The sequence below is a fragment of the Hemicordylus capensis genome, chromosome 1 (assembly GCF_027244095.1).
Source record: "Hemicordylus capensis ecotype Gifberg chromosome 1, rHemCap1.1.pri, whole genome shotgun sequence".
NCBI classification, from domain to species: Eukaryota; Metazoa; Chordata; class Lepidosauria; order Squamata; family Cordylidae; genus Hemicordylus; species Hemicordylus capensis.
Window position 1 is genome coordinate 37,888,478 of NC_069657.1, and position 18,017 is coordinate 37,906,494.

At 44.6% G+C, this 18,017-nt stretch overlaps 1 protein-coding gene across 9 annotated transcripts in view; it reads right to left on the reverse strand.

Moving 5' to 3' along the window:
• Positions 1-24: 24 nt before the first annotated feature.
• The window catches only part of SPATA7 (spermatogenesis associated 7), a 102,426-nt gene continuing 84,433 nt past the window's right edge, over positions 25-18,017 (reverse strand). For all 9 annotated transcript variants that reach the window (XM_053276609.1, XM_053276590.1, XM_053276571.1 and 6 more), the window contains 4 exons: positions 11,591-11,644; positions 3,611-3,688; positions 1,774-1,831; positions 25-852 (listed from right to left, as the gene is read on the reverse strand). In XM_053276609.1, the coding sequence (XP_053132584.1) occupies positions 373-852; positions 1,774-1,831; positions 3,611-3,688; positions 11,591-11,644 (670 nt within the window). In that variant the 3' untranslated portion in view covers positions 25-372. The remainder of the gene's footprint in view (positions 853-1,773; positions 1,832-3,610; positions 3,689-11,590; positions 11,645-18,017) is intronic.

The window sequence follows — 18,017 nt, forward strand, 5'->3', positions numbered from 1 at the left end:
ATATTAATTCCAAGACTCTGAATCTCACTGTTGCAAATGTGGTGTCCATTTATTATAAATAAAACTTATAAATAATCACACCTGTCTTTCAAAATAGATAATACCTCTACATCCAGTGTTATCAGCAGTATTACCTGCGTTGAGCCTTGCAAAAAATTGCCTTTTGCCCACTAGAGCATGGGTTAGTATTCAGTTTGCCAAAACCTGATTCATAATACTTGGACCCCTTTTACAAAAGGTTACAAGTGAATCCAAACAGAAGTGGGGGCGGGAGGATGATTTGCTAGGTTTTTTTATTTAATTAGCCAAGTTCAGGTCTCTGCACTGTTGTCTGAGTGCGCTGCCTCTTGGTGCTTTGCTTCCGGTTGTTTACTACTGTGCGTTGTCAGCAGAGATGTGAAGAGACTCTGCAAAACTGGCTTTGAGCTCATCAAGTTCTCCCAGAGACTCGCTCATCTCAAAGTCGGCTTCATTTGAATTGAGTACTGGCGGCAATGTGTGTGAGGTGTCTGGGGTTTCATCGGTCACCATGGAGGAGGAAGGGTCCGGCCCAACATTCACAGGTTCACTTAGATCTTCGGGAAATTCATCTTTGCCTTCCACCTTTTGGGATTTATCACTGCATGCAGAGGATTTGGGCTTCGGCCACTCATTTGCTATTAAATCCATTGCCTTTAAAAACTCCTCGCTTTTTACCAGCTTGCTTTGTCTGTGTGCTTTGCTAGGAAACAGGAAGGGCTCGGCTGGTTCACTCTGTCGCAGACTAAATGTGGCAGAGCCTCCCACAGACTTCTCTTCCTTGTTGCAGCCCAGGTCCACTTTCAAAATCTCCAGCAGGTGGCGCATTTTGGTCTATGATTGTAAAGGAAGAAACAATGCTAGAGTTGGTAAAAGCAAGCAAGCAAGCAAGCAAGCAAGCAAACAAATCCCTTTTTAAAATGATCATACTGCTTAATAGAGGAAGTATTATCTTGTTTTCCCACTCTTATCATAATCAGTGGGCCAGTTTCAGAAAGCAGTAATAGACAACTACAGAACATTTTCAATCAAGGGACTGCCTCCCCCCCCACCCCGTAATTAAGAATGATCAGCTCATTAAGAATAGTTTATGTAAGATTATACTACATGTATATAAGGCAAAGGAAAGAAATTGTATGTGTATTTGAGAGAGACAGAAAATAGATCTATAATTAAAAACAAATAGGTTCAAAGAGATCAGTACTTATGGCAATTGGTGGCCAACATGATGCACAGTGTTCCAGTGCAGGAATGCTCTGTGTCGGGGTTGCTGTGGACACTCAGGCAGCACTGACGCCAGTGTTCCCTCTAACAGGGATTCCCAGATGTTGTTGACTACAACTCCCATAATCCCCAAGCAAAAGCCATTGCATCTGGGGACTCTGGGAGTTGTAGTCAACAACATCTGGGAATCCCTGTTAGAGGGAACATTGACCAACGCTTTTAAGAACAAGCAGTTGTGCAAGTAGCACAGCCACTGCATTTCCATTGCAGCGAATGGGAATGACTGTGGCAGTGCTGCTTGCACAGCTACTCATTCTTAACAGCATCAGGGCTACCTGCGCATCCACAGCAGCCCCAATACAAAGCATTCCAGCACTGGAAAGCTGCATGTCATGTTGGTCAGTGTGTTTCTAAACGAACAATTTAGACGCTCTCTTTGAATTCATTTTCTTATGCTTATATATTATTATTATTTATTCGGTTTTTATCCTTTAATATCCTTTAAGACAGACTTTTATACATAGGACTTACCTCATCCAGATGGTTCCTATTTTGTTCAATGTGGCGCTCAAACAAGCGTTCCAAAGCCCTACAAAATTGAAAATGTTGTGGAATTAGAGTGGTTATTCAGAAAAGTATCATGTTCTTGCCCTGTTTATTCCTGCCTTCACTTCTCTCCTCTCCCTCTGTTCTTTCAGTTGAGTCAGTTTTAGACTGTGAGCCCCTTGGGGCAGGGACCCAATTATTTTCAGACGGAAACCATTAAAAATGCTCAACATGTCTAAACTCCAAAAAATTTCCACGTCTGCTAAAAAATGTAAGAGCACATGTCTTTTATTTGCTCTTTGACAGAACGATTTTACTACTGGGCTTACAAAATAAAAATATAGCTTACAATTAAATAAACCAGAAAGCAAAAGTCAACATCAATGCAAGTTTTAATGCAATTACCATTGAACACTGGGGGTGGGGGGGAGGATGAGTCTTAACCTCGTGCTTAAGCACTAATTCATTTATTTAAAACCTTTCCATACTGCCAAAATTCACATCTTGAAGTGGTTTACACAAATTCAAAAACAAGACACAGAAACTAAAAGCAAAACAATTAAAAAGCAACACAAACATTTAAAAACCACTTAAAACTAACCAAAAGCCTGGAGAATCAGATGTGTCTTAAGAGTTTTTCTAAAAGCTGCCAGGGTGGCTGGAGCTCCACTTCCAGTCAGGAGTGTGTTCCAAATCCTTGGAGTGGCTACAAAGAAGACCCAACCCTGGGTCGTCACCAGTTGAGCTGATGGCAGCAGTAGGCTGCCCAGTGGATCTTAATAAGCACTGGGGCTCATGGAGAAGGTGCTGGTCTCTTGAATACTCAGGGCCCAAGCAGTGCAGCCTTTACAGGTAATTACTAGCACTTTGTATTTTGCCCAGAAACATAATAGCATTCGTGTCTGGCTAATTGTTCTGAAGCAGGAGCTCCACAATCAAGGTGCCACCACAGAGAATGCCCTGCTCCTGGTAGCTACCCACCTTTCCACTGAAGGTGGGAGCATCCAGAACAAGGTCTCTGTAGAAAATCTTAACAAGCAGGTGGTCCTTCAGAAATTCTCAGTGTTCTGATATGATGCTTACTGGGGACATACAGCTATTGGGCATGTGCTCGGTTGCCATGTCTCTGTTATAGAGCTGGCTAATATACTATGGCTGAAATGGCCAATCATGGTACTCTGAGGTAGTATTAGATTTAACTCTAGCTTCCTGGACACCTTTGGCAGCAGACTGGAACCAGGCCTCCTCCACCCAGTCAATCATCCTACTTACTAAGATTCTGGGCACCCTTTTCCAGATATATTGGCTCCTCCCCCTCCTTAGTGTGGGACCATGCTGCTGACATGGCTTTTTGCATTGGCTTCTTGCTGCTTCTTTGGCAATTTTATAGGAGAGGAGGAAGTAAGCAAATTTGGGTTTAACTGCTAAACTCTTTCCCCTCTGCTCACAGTGAGCAGCATCCAGACTAATGCTGCCTTTGGGTAATAACATTTCACATGCACAACAATGTTTGCCAATCCCACCTTCTCTCTGCTGCACCTGATGTATGTCCCTGAGGATTCCCCAGGAACATATTTTCAGAGGACATTAAGGGCAGCAGAGGGAAGAGGGGATCAGCAAAAATGGTTGCATCTGCAGCATGTTCTAACATGAAGGCAGAGTTAGTTGGGATGCTGCCCAGTGTTTCTTCATCCATTGGCAGCAAAGTGGCTATTATAAAACTGCCCTTGGTTACATCATTTCCGTTCCCAATGGCTTATAAGACTAGGTTCATCATAAAAAGAAAGTAAAACTAAACTAAAGAACTAAAAATATATCCAACCTGTTGGAAAACAATCCGAGTTTCAGAATCTCATCTGTTATGTCCTGGATGAAATTCAAATACTTAAGTTCTTCTTCTCTGCATAGAGAACAGAAAACCTATCCTCAGTTTCTGAACAACGATGTATATTAGTTCAGACAGATATAAAGCTAGCCATTAATAAATCTAAGCTGGAGGTTTTTTAAAAAAGCGGTTATTCTTTAGGAGCAAAGGGCATCCATTAGTGGGGAAAAACAGCTCTGTAAATGTACCCAGCATAGGAAAGAAGTGGATAAATTAAATATTTACTTTAATTAAATTGTAAATTACTGGATACCTTATTGGACGTAACCCATTAAGATCTGAGCACAGGTTTTTTTTTTTTTTAAACAGGGCTACAGTGTTCAATCAGATTAAACTGATTTTAAAAATTGTTATTGACTTTTTTAAAAAGTCCCAATTAATTTGGCTTGCAAAATTAAAAAAGCCCCAAACACTCACATACTGTGCAGAGAAACAGTGATGGTCAAGAGAGATGCCCATCAGTGGTCCCTCTAATTTTTTTCATCTCTGTGCGGAATGAGTTTTGTTCTGGGCGGCAGTATCAAGGCACTGTGCGCGCACACGCATTCAGTGGGGCCTTCCTCGTTCCACCTGAGTGGGATCTAAAATTAACTGAGCGGACATCAGAAAACTTGTGAGCCCGCGCATGTGCGCACGCCTTAGAGGGAACAATGGTGCCCATGCAGATGTGGGGCTCTAGAAAGCATCCTCAACACTGCTGTGGTGGCGGGCTGCTCCATTCCTACTAAGCACTGCACAATCATGGTTGTTGTGATGCTCTTTCCATAATTTGCATTGGAAGTAACATCAGAACTGCATTTGGGTGATGCTTAGTAGGAACGGAGCAGTCCACCCTCGCAGAAGCACTGATGTGCTTTGTTGAGTCCTGCAGCAGTGTGGGCGCCTCTCTCAACCACCATTTCTTGGTGCAGTATGTGAGCAATTGTCTTTAATACAGCCACATATAAATACTGTAGCTGGCAAGCACCATCTTCTAAGAAGCACAAAAGAATCTCTTCTCTCTTTCATAGGAAAGGATGCTTCTTTTAAGATGATGCCTGCTATGACCCATGCTATCACCTAAAAACAACGTTGGCATTGTGTTTCCTTACTTCTTTGTATGCACACTTAATCAATTAATCAATCAATCACCTAAAACTAATGTAACTAATCAACTCTTTTAATTCAGTGACAGCCCTACTTTCTAACCCTTCCTCCTAAAAGAAAAGCATACAACTGAGGCGAACTGTGCTATGCAATATAAAACCTTTATCTGGGAAAGATGGCCTTGTACACCCCAGGCACAAGTTTTCGCATAATTAAGGACTGGCTCACACTTTACCGTGAGTTTCTAACAGCTACTTGACTGGTCAGCTATGGTGAGCAGAAACTGTGCCCAGATGAACAGGGAGTTGTAGCCAAAAGTTCATTTCCTTTGGAGGAAGGATTCCAGGCTTTGTTCCCCCATCCCCTTTTAGACGACCAGAGGAGCATTCATAAGAGCATAGGAGGGGCCCTGCTGGATCATGCCAGGGACCCATCTAGCCCAGTTTCATGCAGTGGTCAGTCAGGTGCATCTGGAAAGCCTGCAAGTGACCAACTAGGAAAAGGATCTTGGGGTCATGGTAGACAATTCACTAAAACTGATGACCCAGTGCACGGCAGCTGTAAAGAAGGCTAATTCCAAGATCATTAGGAAATGGGCTGAGATGAAAACTGCCAAGGTTGTAATGTCCTTATATAAATCTATGGTGTGACAGCCCCTAGAATACTGTGCACAGTTCTGTTCGCTGCACCTTAAAAAAGCTATTGTAGAGCTTGAAAAAGTGCAGAGAAGGGCAACCAAAATGATCAGGGGGCTGAAGTGACTCCCCTATGAGGAAAGATTTCAGCCTTTTTAGTTTAGAAAGAAGGCTGGTAACGGGGGACATTATCGAAGTGTAGCACAATGTGGATCAAGTGGATAGAGAGGTTTTCTCTTTCTCTCATAATGTTAGAACCTGGGATCATCCATTGAAGCTCAATGCTGGGAGATTTGGGGCAGACAAAAGGAAGTACTTGGAAATAGGTGGTACTGCTTTGCCGTGGTTCCATTCCTATCTCTCAGGTAGATTCCAACTAGTTGCTCTCTCAAACGAGAGCTATTGTATGATGTCCCCCAGGGCTCCATCCTATCTCCAATGCTATTTAACATCTACAGGTGAAACTCGAAAAATTAGAATATCGTGCAAAAGTTAATTAATTTCAGTAATGCAAATTAAAAGGTGAAACTGATATATGAGACAGACGCATTACATGCAAAGCGAGATAAGTCAAGCCTTAATTTGTTATAATTGTGATGATCATGGCGTACAGCTCATGAGAACCCCAAATCCACAATCCCAGAAAATTAGAATATTACATGAAACCAATAAAACAAGGATTGTAAATAGAACAATATCGGACCTCTGAAAAGTATAAGCATGCATATGTATTCAGTACTTGGTTTGGGCCCCTTTTGCAGCAATTACTGCCTCAATGCGGCGTGGCATGGATGCTATCAGCCTGTGGCACTGCTGAGGTGTTATGGAAGACCAGGATGCTTCAATAGCGGCCTTCAGCTCTTCTGCATTGTTTGGTCTCATGTCTCTCATCCTTCTCTTGGCAATGCCCCATAGATTCTCGATGGGGTTCAGGTCAGGCGAGTTTGCTGGCCAATCAAACACAGTAATCCCATGGTCACTGAACCAGGTTTTGGTACTTTTGGCAGTGTGGGCAGGTGCCAAGTCCTGCTGGAAAATGAAGTCAGCATCCCCATACAGCTCGTCTGCGGAAGGAAGCATGAAGTGCTCCAAAATCTCCTGATAGACGGCTGCGTTGACCCTGGACTTAATGAAGCACAGTGGACCAACACCAGCAGATGACATGGCTCCCCAAATCAACACAGACTGTGGAAACTTCACACTGGACTTCAAGCATCTTGCATTGTGTGCCTCTCCATTCTTCCTCCAGACTCTGGGTCCTTGGTTTCCAAATGAGATGCAAAAGTTGCTCTCATCAGAAAAGAGGACTTTGGACCACTGAGCAACAGACCAGTTCTTTTTTTCTTGAGCCCAGGTAAGACGCTTCTGACGTTGTTTGTTGTTCAGGAGCGGCTTGACAAGAGGAATACGACATTTGAAGCCCATGTCCAGGATCCGTCTGTGTGTGGTGGCTCTTGATGCACTAACTCCAGCCTCAGTCCACTCCTTGTGAAAGTCCCCAACACTTTTGAATGGCCTTTTCCTGACAATCCTCTCCAGGCTGCGGTCATCCCTGCTGCTTGTGCACCTTTTTCTTCCACACTTTCCCCTTCCACATAACTTTCTATTAATGTACTTTGATACAGCACTTTGGGAACATCCAACTTCTTTTGCAATTACCTTTTGAGGCTTTCCCTCCTTATGGAGGGTGTCAATGATGGTTTTCTGCACAACTGTCAAGTCAGCAGTCTTTCCCATGATTGTGATTCCTAATGAACCAGACTGAGAGACCATTTAAAGGCCCAGGAACCCTTTGCAGGTGTTATGGATTGATTAGCTGATTGGAGTGGGACACCTGGAGCCTAGACTGTTGAACCTTTTCACAATATTCTAATTTTCTGGGATTGTGGATTTGGGGTTCTCATGAGCTGTACGCCATGATAATCACAATTATAACAAATTAAGGCTTGACTTATCTCGCTTTGCATGTAATGCGTCTATCTCATATATCAGTTTCACCTTTTAATTTGCATTACTGAAATTAATGAACTTTTGCACGATATTCTAATTTTTTGAGTTTCACCTGTACATGAAACCGCTGGGTGAGATCATCAGGAGATTTGGAGCAGGGTGTTATCAATATGCTGATGTCACTAGTCTATTTCTCCTTGACATCATCATCAGGAAATAACATAACCCTGCTAAATGCCTGCCTACAGGCAGCAATAGACTGGATGAGGGATAATAAATTGAAACTGAATCCAACCAAGACAGAGGTCCTCATTGTAAGGGGTCATACTATGAGGGACATCAAAGATCTTTCTGATTTCAATGTTATAGAAATAATATCAAAATTCAGCATTATTGATAATGTTCAAATGATGACTGATATGAGGGAGTTGTCAAAGTGCAGTTTGATCTGACCGCTGTATATCTATCACACACCATTTGTTTGATACAAGTCTTTCATTACTAGACAGATCCCTCACTCCTGCGGCGGCTGCTTTCCGTGTCTCTTCTTGCCTCTACTTTCCCATCACATCTTGAACTTGATACTTTGTTGATGCACATAGTAGCAGGAGAGACTCTAATATAACCAGATGAGGCTAATGTTAACCAGGCAAAGAGGCACCTTTCAAAGTGGTGGTTCTCTTATATTTAGCAGGGGCAAAACCATCCCTCTTTAACCCAGCATAGCGTCTCTCCCGTGGCTACTTGCTGGCGTCTCCCGTGTGTCTCTTTTTAGATTGTCAGCCCCTTTGGCGCAGGGAGCCGTCTTTACACCCCTTTTGCTATGCAAACCACTTTAAGAACTTTAAGAACTTGTTGAAAAGCGATATATAAAAATACTTAATAATGACGATGACAGCAACAACATTTTGAGGCACAAAAGAATGCAGATCCTGGATATCTTATCTGGCCAGTTGGTTTCAAACAGTGAGGCTATTAACACAAGCAGCCCTACCTAGGTCTGGACAGCCCTACCTGGATAGGGCGGCTCATGTGAAGTGCCAGGATCCAGGTAGCCTGATTTTTTTACTCAGACTTTTGCCTGGATAAAAGGGTGCAAGTGGGCCCTTTTTTCTTGGTCCGGGATCGTGTCGCGCCCAGTGCATTAAGGGATATCTGGAGGCCAGGATTCATTCCGATTCAGTCAGAGCGGCATGGATGGTGCCGGCGTGTGAGCCGTGTGCCACACCGCACATCAGTAATTGTCTGGGGGAAGGTAGGTTCAACCCTGCCTCCCCCACCGACCACTGACCCACCCCACCCCGGAAACGGTTGTGAGAACGGCCTCAGTGTCTGCCACTGTCTCCTTTTGCCCCAAACACCTATCCTATCCTATCCCCTCTCTATTTAGGCACAAAGGTGCATGGGACAAATTAATCTCTATGGGAGAAACACCCAGAGGGAGCATGTGTGCATACTCTTTCTTTCTAGAAATTGCACTGAAAAAAATCTCTGTAAAATTAGGCATTGACATGAAGCACCACATGGTTTATTTGTTATATCATTTGCATGGTAAACAGGAAAAAGTCACACCTACACCATGACCAAATGAAGAGAAATGTTAACCAGTGCTGCAGAGAAATAGAGGCTTCGATTAGGGGTTCCCAGCCTGTACTACTCTGGATGTTGCTGAACTACAATTCCCATCATCACCAGCCACAGTAAATTGTAGCTGGAGATGAAGGGGGTTCTAGTTCAGCAACATCTGGAGTATCACAGGTTGAGAACCCCTGGATTAGCTGATACTGAGGTCATTCACACAATCAAAAACGGTGTTCTACCTAGATTTGGGTTCTGTGTGTGCTCCCAATTTTTGGTTATGTGGAAGCAAGGTAAGAGGAAAACCTGGGTAGAAGTGATTGTGCAGAAGCAAGGTAGGAAGAAAACCTGGATAGCCTTTCCCTCTACTTTGCTTCCACACAACCGAAAATTAGGAGCACACACAGCTCCCAGACCCCAGTTTTTGATTGTGTGAATGACCTCACTGGTTTTTTCGTCCAAAGTTTTTGGTTGAGCCATGAAAACTGAGCTGTGCTCTAGGTCAGCTTTGCTGCTGGTTCATGGGAGGTTGTTGATTGCTTTCTCTTTATTCCCTTTCCATGGAGAGGAAAATCATTCCCAAATTCAGCCTGAGCCTCAGGATACATGATATTACATTTTTATTGCATTCTTCCTTTAAGGAACGTTTATCCTCACACCATTCCTGTGATGTAGGTTGATCTGTGATCCAGGGCCACCCAGTGAGATTCATGGCTATGGTGACTGGAACCCTGGTCTCCCCTGGTTAGAGTCTGGTAGAGTCTCTCTGTTAGTGTTTGATACACTAAACACCTACAGTACATTGTCACTGGTTCTAGTGATTGTAAAACACTCTAGAATTTGGGGAGAAAGCAATGGGAATGCAACTCATTCCTGAAGTATTAAAAGCACTAGCATATTTTCTGAGCAGAATGCCAAGTAGCTGGAAGCTTTTCAAACTGAAGTGATTAAAGTTGGAATCCCGGAGTAGGCGCCAGAGCTATTCAAGGTGTTTGTGGTGCTCAGCATCTCTTACTCAAGCAGCTCCTTTTAGAGGCGTCATTTTGTTTTCCAGCAGGAAATTCAGCAGCACATTAACAGATTTGCATGCTGATGGCTGATTACTTCTATTAAGTGTTTGTGTACTACACTACTTTGCATCTGCTTGCTAAATAATGCTGCCACTGTTTAGACATCTGAGCAATTAAATTATTTTCCTGTTTTTCAAAAAATGTTTTGTCTTGTTTTATTAAACACATATTTTAAAACTGTGTAGAAGTAATGTTCAGTGTGCCAACAATAAAATAATAATAAAAGATGGTTGAGGAGAAAAGGTGGTTGGAACCTTAAGGCCCCTTTCCTGATATAGTCCACACAACACTCTCTGTGCACTGCCCAAGACTAAGCCAGGATGCACATCCCTATTGATATTGCAAGGGCAATGGAATGAATGTCAGTTGCAGGGCAGATGTGCAGTCACATCCTGTCTCTGTGTACTGTTCTGGGTCTAATGAGAAAATGTGTGCAGGAAACCCTCTTCTGTCAATACATCTTCCTTCAGGGGTGTAGCAAGGCTGGAGTGGCCCAGGGGCAAAAAGTGAAATGAGTCCCTGTCCCCCACCCCCCTTGTCTAGCATCCCTGGCTTTTTCCTTAGGGAGTAGGAGCGGGGAGAGCAAAGAGCAAGCTGTTGCTCAGTTGATGCCCCCCCCCGAGGTCCAGAGATGTTTGTAGTCCCCCAGCCCCACCCGTCACAGCCCTTGTGCAATTATAGCTATGCCCCTGTTGTCCATGGTGCTGCCGCCGCCGCCACCTAGAATAAGTGAGTGATGGCAGCCGGCATTCTCTCCTTGCTGTGAGAGTGGAGCCAGGTGAGCACTGCCGACACAATCTCTCAGCTACTTACCTGAGAGGCAGCAAAAGCTGGAGGGTGCATTAAGTACAACTGTTCAGTTATACTTGCAAACAAGCCCACAAAAATCACTAGCTCTCAGACCGACTGGGCTATCTACTTGCTAATGTTAGTCATTGGTACATATTAACAACAACAGAAAGCCCTGCTGGATCATGCCAAGGGCCCATCTAGTCCATCATCCTGCTTCACATGATGGTCACCCAGGTATATCTGGGAAGTCCACAAATAGGGGAAAGAGAACAATGCCCCCTCCAGGTCACCATAGCTGACCAGTCAAGTAGCTGTTAGAAACTCAAGGTAAAGTGTGAGCCAGTCCTTAATTATGCGAAAACTTGTGTCTGGGGTGTACAAGGCCATCTTTCCCAGATAAAGGAACTGCATAGCACAGTTCGCCTCAGTTGTATGCTCCCTTTTAGGAGGAAGGGTTAGAAAGTAGGACTGCCTTAGTTGGCCTGATGGATGATCTCCAATTGGGAATTGACAGAGGAAGTGTGACTCTGTTGGTCCTTTTGGACCTCTCGGCGGTTTTCAATACTATTGACCATACGGTAGTATCCTTCTGGAGCATCTGAAGGGGTTGGGGGTGGGAGGCACTGTGATCATTATCTTCAAGGAACAGACACAGCCGTCATATCAACCAAAGTTGGTAGAAAGCACACCTGGCCATAGCTTCAACCTGAGAAAACAAAGTGAGGCCTGGGTCCAGAAGCACTCCCAGTCTATGTACCTGTTCCTTGTGGGGAGTGCAAACCCATCCAGAAAAAAGTGTTACTCACTCTGCCTGGATTCTTCTCATTGTTGGGGACGGCAGAGAACAAGGAGAAGTCACCCTAAACCATAAAGAGAAGGAGAAAACGGACACTGAGGGCAGTTTTATATTATACATGTATAGCAGTTTTAGACTAGTTTGCCTGTTATAGCTCCTCGCAATAATTTTGGGAACTGTAGTTTGGCAAAGGTGCTGTGAATGATCTCCAGTTAAGATTCTTAGCCCCTTTCATAGATTCCTTGGGAAGAAGGGATGACTGTTACACTGGCTTAAATATGTAATGTAGCTGTACCCTAAGACACAGGCTCCCAACCTTTATTTATTTATTTATTTATTTATTTATTTATTTATTTATTTATTTATTTATTTATTTATTTCTATACCACCTGATACAGAAATCTCCAGGTGGTATACAGTTAAAACATAATATAAAAACAATATAAAACAGTTAAAATTCATAAAAAAGATAAAAATCTCAATGAGTAAAAACATATTTCAATTTCAATTAAAAGCCTGGGAAAACAGCTATATCTTCAGGGTCCTCCGAAAGACAAGTGTACCCTGCTTCTGCTGCAAACCTTCTGCTCAGGTACCCCATAGACAGGCCCATCCTTAGGGCCGGGAGATCACCCCGGGCCCCACGCTGGGATAGGCCCTGCGGGGGAGCAGCCTGCCCTGCAAAAACTGACTTTTCTCCCATCTCCCAGCTTGGCTGACCTGTAGAGCTGCAGCCTGCAGGAGCTGCACACAGGCTTGCCTGCTATCCAAAGGCTCCCCGCAGGAGAGGAGACACTGCTATTCCCTTTCCCCAACTCTCAGCTGTTCAGCAGGTGGACGGAGCTTCCAAGGGCTTCTCGGCTGGAGCTGGCCTCTCTGAAGCTCTCCCCAGTCCCTGAAGCTCTCCAGCCAGGAGGCAGAGTGGCCAGCACTGGCTGCCCACCAGAGTGCTGTGCATACTCTCTGCCCTCCCTGCCCTGTGCCTTCCTCTTCCTTCTCAGAGCCCCGCCTTTTAGTTCACCTGGAAAGACTTGGCATAGGACTTTGATACTGAGCACAGATTTAGGGCAGTGTAGGAGGGCTCTGAATACTGAAAGTGAAATGGATTGGTCAATCCATTGATTTTTAAAATAATTATTATTTATTATTATTTATTATTTTTTACATTTATATCCCTCTCTTCCTCCAAGGAGCCCAGAGCGGTGTACTACATACTTGAGTTCCTCTTTCACAACAACCCTGTGAAGTAGGTTAGGCTGAGAGAGAAGTGACTGGCCCAGAGCCACCCAGCTAGTTTCACGGCTGAATGGGGATTTGAACTCGGATTTCCCCTACTGCAGTAAAGCTGCCAGAAAGAGTTCTCTCTATCCATAGAGTACCTCACAACTAGTGAAAGTAGGGCTAACCGTAAACAGCTGAATAAACTTTACTTATTTATTTAATTTGTACATGCACTATGCTCAAGTTGATTTGCAATCCAGGATGTCTGAGTGAGAACTGTGAAGCAAGGGGCATGTTGTGCTTTAAACCATTTCCCCTTACAAATGCACTCTATGTCCAAGCTGGTTGGGCATGTCAAAAAACCACACTCACTCACTCACTCTATTTACACAGTATGTTTTTGTAATCATAAAAAATGTTAAGGAGGCCCTGAACATGCTAATTTGTCCCCAGCTGTCCCCAGCCCCACAACCCTCTAGGGACGGCCCTGCCCATAGAGATCTTGAGGGAGGGAGAGAGAGAGGAAAAAAAAAAGAGAGAGAGAGAGAGAGTACATCCAGACTAATTTAATCATGAGTACTCCCACTGAAATAAATGGGACAAGTAAACTAATTAATTTCGACAAAACTGCTTATGTGTAACTGAATGTGGATATCAGTCCGTGACTGGAGTAGCCCATCTCAAAACTGTAACATTTAAATCTGTGTGTGTGTGTGTGAATGTATGTGTGTGAACGTCCCGGCATGGCAATCCCACAATGCACCGCATAAGAGCATGGTGCATTGTGGAGAGGCCCCCAGCAACGTGCAGATGCCCGCCAGTGCTCCATCGCCGACTGCTTGGGACATGATCAGGGAAACGTGGCTAAGGGAGCACAGCACTCACTTCCTTAACCTCATTTATGAGACGGGCTCCCTAGCTGGGTTTGCCACTGAGGTGGCGCCGGGAGCTGTGTGCCTCCTGATGGTTCTTACCAGCAAAGCCCAGGCTTGGCTATTCATGAGAACAGCCTCAGTGTGCCCTATATACTAATACTATCATGACAATAACAAGAGGTAGTTTGAAAAATAACTCTTGACACCGCTGCCTTTCAACCCAGGAAAAGTACATTGACTTTTATATGTCTCTGAATTTACAATTCCACTAGATTTCTAGTGGGAAATGCTCCAAGTAGGTCTTTGATTCAGTGTCTTTCCAGCTTGCCTGTCGTATAGATCTTACATTGCAGAATATGCCACTTCTGAAATCTATTTCATTCTGATGTTTTTGTCCTTAATGCAGACGGAGTGTGAACCGACTGCACAAGCGCCTGCTGTGCCTTCCATAAAGCAGGATATTCATTTTTTTTGCCCTCTGTGGCTCACCACAGGGGAATCATCAGGAATGAAAAGTCTTGAGCTTGGCTAGAGGTTTGCCGTATAAAGGCAACAAAATGTTCAGTGGAGTGGAATGATGGGGCAGGAAAGAGAAACGACTGTGAGTTTCCTTGTTTAAACCGCAACTTTCCCAGAAGAAGCAATCAGGGTTATTTTAAGGTATATTTGATGTCACAGCCATGTTAGCACTGGAACAGAGCTAAAAGAATAGACTGGATGAATAAGACAAGAGGCTGAGGGAGTGGCACTGGCCAATTTGGCCCCCTGGATGTGGCTTCACTAGGTCCCCCGGATGTGGCTTCACTAGGCCCCCCTCACTATGTTAATGCTGCCTGGGGTTGCGGGGAGTGGAATCAGGAAACACAATGAGGCAAGCATAAGGCAAGGTGAGACGGTCACTCCAGGCAGCAAATTATTGCGACACCAGTGAGGGTGGCAAGATGCTCCCCGCCGCTGACATTAGAACAGCTCCTCGGTACTGATCGGACCCTGAACATAAGAATAGCCCTGCTGGATCAGGCCCAAGGCCCATCTAGTCCAGCATCCTGTTTCGCACAGTGGCCCTGGCAAGCTTTGCAGGGAGCACCTCTCCTCACTCTGCTTGCAAAGCTTGCAAGAAGCACAAGGAGAGAAGAAGAGGTTGCTGGCAACCTTCCCTCCTTCCTGCCTTTGGCACTACTTTCAAAGCTGCAAATCGAGCTTCGGTTTTGAAAGGAAGTTGGTCCCCACCAGAGTTGCAGGGCAAGGCAGCATTTGGTGCTCTCCCTCGGGTGCTACAAGACCGCGGGCTGCCCTTGAGTGACCAACATCCAGCGTGGTGTAGTGGTTAGAGTGCTGGACTAGGACTGGGGAGACCGGGGTTCAAATCCCCATTCAGCCATGATACTAGCTGGGTGGCTCTGGGCCAGTCACTTCTCTCTCAGCCTAACCTACTTCACAGGGTTGTTGTGAAAGAGAAACTCAAGTATGTAGTACACCGCTCTAGGCTCCTTGGAGGAAGAGCAGGATATAAATGTAAAATAATAATAATTAGCATTGCACAGGTGCAACAGTACTGAGTTCCAGACTACCACTGTGCTGTTGGTCAAGTGTTTGTGTGGGGTCCCCCACCATCTCTCTCTGCCCCTGAAGCCCACTGCCTTGCGACCCCCAGGGACATATTTTTGTGATGCACAGTGGGCTTCAGAGGGAAGAGGAGATCAGCGGAAACCACCCCTTTCCCTGCTTGCATGACAGACTAGCCTGGAACTTAGTACTGCTGCACCAATGCAGTGCTAGTCTCGAGGTTGGTCAGCACATACAGGAGAGGCTTTGGTCTTCCGCCTTATGTGATCATAGTTTTAATATTCTTGAATGGAGATTATTCTGTATCTCTCCACCCCCATTTAATACTACCTTACATAGTGCAGTGGGGAAATGCTTAACTAACAAGCAGAAGGTTGCCGGTTTGAATTCCCACTGGTACTATATCGGGCAGCAGAGATATAGGAAGATGCTGAAAGGCATCATCTCATACTGCGTGGGAGGAGGCACTGGTAAACCTCTCCTGTATTCTACCAAAGAAAACCACAGGGCTCTGTGGGCGCGCCAGGAATCGAGATTGACTTGACGGCACACTTTACCTTTACCACCCACATTTAAGCCTCTCTTAAAGCTCAATTCGTTCATTTCCTTAACTCTACATGCATCCACCTCCGTGCCGCCCACGCAATCTGTTCATTAACATTCTTTTCACTAAAAACTGGGCAAAGGAGCCACTGAATGTTTAGGTCACACTCAAAAAGTCAAAGAAACAGGCCTGTAGCCAGCTGGTGGCATGGTGTGTACCTGCCACACCGAAAAATTCTCTTTCCTCCTCAGCCTCCCTGACTGTTTTCACTTAACATTTTATAACCTTCCTCCCCTGACTTCTGCAATCCCCCTCCCCCACCATTTTTTATTTTTTATTTTTTGGAGTCTGGCTACAGGCCAGCAAAGAAATACAGAATTTTGGAGTTGGAAAAGATGTCCTCCTTCTCGTCCAACCCCCTGCTTAGTGCAGGAATCTGCCACCGCATCCCTGACAGATGGCTGTTCCACTTCTGTTTGAAAACGTCTAGCAAAGGAGAGCCCACCAATGTGCAAGGCAGACTATTCCACTGTTGAACAGTTATTAGGAAGCTTCTCCTAGTGTCTGCTCTGAATATGCTTCCTTGTAATTTCAACCCATTAGTTCAAGTCCTGCCCTCGGGAGCAACGGAGTGCAATTTTTGAAAGACGAAAAGAGTCTTTAACCTGCTTACCACTGTCAACAAATGAAAATTCACCAACTATATATGCTGGTGCATCAAAAGTGCAATAAACCTCCTGTTTTTCTTGCCTGCTTGGATGTCAAAAGCAGAGGGACAGCCAAGTAGACCACAATACACTGCTGCTGTGCTGTGTTCAGCGAAGAGAAGAGATGGGCAGCATTAAAAGTAAAATAAAAATAAAAATGGGAAAGCAAAACCTCCAGATGACACTCAGAAGGAAAAAGTACTAGGTGCTCTTTAAATAATCATGATGTTATCTTTTCTAGTGCCCCTGAGGAAGAATATCAGTCAAAATGTGTTAGGCATAACATGTACCAGAATAAGCTTTCTCCTTCTGAGCATCATTTTGAGGCACTGCTTCCTTTTTTTCCTTTGGCCACAATCAGCTCCAGTTGTGTTCTCAATTTGGCTGGCCAGGCTGGATGTAGGAAGAAAATCAGAAATGACAAAATCCATGTGTAGATCCATCTTCCATGAAGACAAATCAAGAGATGGTAGAATTAACACAAAGAAGAAGAGAGGCCCTGTCTTTTCTTCCTTAGAAAATATAGACTTCCTTAGCAATCAATCCTTCTATTTTTTGCTCTGTTCTTGTTTTTCCTGCAATATCCTGCTGCTAAGTCTGTGTATGCAGGTGGCAGATAATGCAGGTGCTACGGTTTGTTTTTCTTCCACTGCTTTCTGTATCCAGTGGTCTCTGAGTTGCTGAGTCCAACTCACTTTTAAAAAAACATAGGAAGTTGCCTTAAACCAAGCCAGACCATTGGTCCATCTACATTGACTGGCAGCAGCTGCGGCTCTCCAAGGTTTCAGGCAGGAGCCTTTCCCAGCCCTACCTGGAGATGCCAGGCATTAAGCCTGGGACCTCCTGCATGCAAAGCAGATGCTCTGCCACTGAGCTACTGCCCCATCCCCAAAGGTGGTATGTATGGGACTCCCATCCAGGCACTGACTACACCAAGACCTGCTTCGCTTCAGCAAGGTGGCGCAGTTGTCTACTATTAGACCACATTCTGGGACCCAACGTCTTCAGCTTTGCAAAGATCTGCTTTTTTGAAAACGGTACCTGATGTAGTACCTCTAACTGTCCTTCCAATTAAATCAGTCTGAATTCTGGGCTGGCTGAAAACTATACAACTGCTTGGGGTGTCTCAGACGCGCCAGTCTCAGGCCAATGTCAAGGAAAGATTGCCATTGCATCCACTTTTGAAAGAGGTTCAGGGGGCAGCCTAGCAGCTTATTGGCTGGATGATATCCCTGCATTGGCAAGGGACAAGATCAACAGCCTTCTGGTATCCACCAGTTCCCCTTGGAATAGACACAGTTGCTAAGAGGAGGAAGTAACAAAGGGACAGACAGTAAACGTGAAAAAGAGAAAATAATATCCTGAATAACTCTTGATCAGTCATTGGGCTATTACTATGCTAGTCACCATACGATGAAGACATAAGGGGCAGGCAACATTTTAAGGGAGCAAGTGTGGTATATTGGTTATAGCAGGGGTAGGCAACCTTAGGGATGTACCCGAACTGGTTCAGTGCCTCCTTAT